The sequence below is a fragment of the Rattus norvegicus genome, chromosome 11 (assembly GCF_021556685.1).
Source record: "Rattus norvegicus strain SHRSP/BbbUtx chromosome 11, alternate assembly SHRSP_T2T, whole genome shotgun sequence".
NCBI classification, from domain to species: domain Eukaryota; kingdom Metazoa; phylum Chordata; class Mammalia; order Rodentia; family Muridae; genus Rattus; species Rattus norvegicus.
Genome location: NC_141544.1, coordinates 55280600 through 55282494, shown reverse-complemented (window position 1 = coordinate 55282494; position 1895 = coordinate 55280600). Strand labels below are relative to the sequence as shown.

Genomic DNA, 1895 nt, shown 5'->3' with positions numbered 1-1895 from the left:
CTCCATACAGAAGAACGTGAAATGTGTCAGAATCTACTGGAAGTGTATCAGAAAGCCTGTGGACCAAATTAAAAAAATCTAGCTTGAGTGTCTGAGTGTCTACTACTCTAACAGAAGCTGAATAAATGGATTAAGAACCTATATATATGTATAATGATTTGCAAAATACTAATGCATTTTTATTTAAAATATACTCTGAAGACAGGGACTTAGACATATATCAAGTTTCCTCTTTTATCATATCTGCTTTATAAAAGGGAGGAAGGAAGAGAATGAAGATTTCTGAAAAAAAGTAAGTCTGTTAATGGCTGACAATTTTAGGTTTTTTGCATTGTTGAAAAATAACACAAAAATTTTCCCAGTAGCTAAACAATACTAATCAAAGAAGAATTTTACGCATTAAACCGTTTCATTGTGGAATTACATTAGTTTATTGAATTTGAAATTATAATATTAAAAGAATCTCATGGGAACAATGAAAGTAGATACAACAGTTAAATTAATAATTATTATATGCATTTTAATAAATATACCTAACCATTTAAATACTAATGTTTTACATAATTTACATTTTCATTTTTTATATTTAATATTAATAAAATCAAATTAATAAGCTGAAATTAATGTGCTGTACAAGCAGAAGTGTTTTTAAAAATATTGTAAGTTTTCATAACTTTCTTTGTAGCATTTACTACCTCTGCATTTCTCAGACTGTAAATAAAAGGATTTAACAAAGGAATTATTACTGTATAAAACACAGCCACTGGTATGTCTTTATTACCTTCTTCCAATGGTCTAAAATACATGAGAAGACAGGTGTAGAATATTGACACAGAAAAAAAATGGGATGCACAAGTAGAAAGTGCTTTTCCTCTCCCACCCTTGGATTTCATCTTGAAAATAGTGAAAAGAATGCAGAAGTAAGAGACCAAGATAGTGGTAATGGTAAAGACTTGAATTGGCATTGAAAAAATATATATCATTAGTTCATTGATAAATGGGTCTGTACAGGAGAGGCGATACAGGGGAAGAATATCACAGAAGAAGTGATCAATGTGATTTGATTTACAGAAAGTTAACCTTAAGAGACACCCTATCTGAATCAAGGAATGCAGGTTACTGGCTATAAATGTACCCATACTCATCTGAAGGGAGAGCTTCTTGGACATCATGGTGTGGTACTGCAGTGGGTTGCATATGGCCACATAGCGGTCATAGGCCATGGCTGCCAGAAGAAAGCAGTCTGCAGTTTCAGCAAGACAGAGGAAATAGAACTGTGCCATGCATTCACAGAGAGAGATCCTTCTGTCCACAGAAAAGAAGTTCTCTAGCATCTTGGGAGTGATGGCACAGGAGCAGCAGGAGTCCATCAGGGCCAGGTTGCCCAGAAAGATGTACATGGGTGTGTGGAGACGAGGCTCCATGTAGATCAAGGCCACCAGCCCAAGATTCCCCACCATGGTGACCAGATAGATGACAGAGAACACCAGGAACAGAAGTATCTTTAAGTCTGGGTGATCTGAGAATCCTACCAGGATGAACTCTGTTGTCAAGGAGTGATTTGTCTTCTCCATTCTCATTTCTCTGCTGAGATGAAAATTTGTTAAGAAAGGCAGAACATTTCTTTTTCTCCCTCTCTAGTTGTAGTGAACAGGTATGGCTCTTTTTAATCTACCTTAACTCTCCTCTGAAATATGTCATGGTACATTATGTAATATGAGAAGAAACCACATACACATTGTTCCCTGCATATTGTTTTGAGATATCTTTTGAGCTAACTCTTAGATGCTTTACATGGATTATTGTATAGCTCCCTGTAAATATAAGGTTAATATATATGATTTTCTATTTTTCCACATGAATCTTTGTTGTGGTAGTAACTTACTTTCCAAAAG

The 1895-nt window shown here is 34.8% G+C and overlaps 1 protein-coding gene across 1 annotated transcript; it reads right to left on the bottom strand.

The window, feature by feature from the left end:
• Positions 1-620: 620 nt before the first annotated feature.
• Positions 621-1580, bottom strand: LOC148002570 (olfactory receptor 5K16-like). The gene has a single exon (XM_087577438.1). It carries the CDS (start codon positions 1578-1580, stop codon positions 621-623), a length of 960 nt encoding a protein of 319 aa, XP_087433564.1.
• Between the last annotated feature and the right edge of the window lie 315 nt (positions 1581-1895).